General features: G+C 37.9%; 1 protein-coding gene across 1 annotated transcript in view; it reads left to right on the forward strand.

Annotated features, from left to right (window-relative positions):
* Ipp (intracisternal A particle-promoted polypeptide) overlaps positions 1-449 on the forward strand; it is a 40879-nt gene that overhangs the window by 24490 nt on the left and 15940 nt on the right. The window contains exon 6 of the mRNA XM_005371498.3: positions 150-287. Within this exon, the coding sequence (XP_005371555.1) occupies positions 150-287 (138 nt within the window). The remainder of the gene's footprint in view (positions 1-149; positions 288-449) is intronic.

Here is a 449-nt window from a genome sequence, read left to right on the forward strand (position 1 = left end):
TAGGCAAAGACTTTTAATGGCTGTTTTAAAATTAGACCTAATGGTTGATATCTGAAAACAGAGAATGTTAATGCTGATGAATATTGTATTCTAATTCTATTGTTTTAGCATCACCAAACCTGATGTGTGTCTGTTTCTTTTTTAATCAGGTGAAAAGGATTCAATGATTTTTGACTGTACTGAATGCTATGACCCAGTTACTAAACAATGGACAACTGTTGCTTCAATGAATCACCCCCGCTGTGGCTTGGGAGTATGTGTGTGCTACGGGGCTATCTATGCTTTGGGTAATTATGCTGTTTGATCTAAGAACAACTACAACTTTAGAGACGTTCCTTACCGGCATAAGAAATTTACATTTAGATTTAGGGCTGGAAGAGTCAAGGTGTATCTCTGGTAGTTCAAGACCAGCCTGGTTTATGTAGTTAGTTCCAGGCTGTAGTAAGACC

Source organism: Microtus ochrogaster, unplaced genomic scaffold (genome assembly GCF_000317375.1).
Source record: "Microtus ochrogaster isolate Prairie Vole_2 unplaced genomic scaffold, MicOch1.0 UNK110, whole genome shotgun sequence".
In the NCBI taxonomy this organism is placed as follows: Eukaryota; Metazoa; Chordata; class Mammalia; order Rodentia; family Cricetidae; genus Microtus; species Microtus ochrogaster.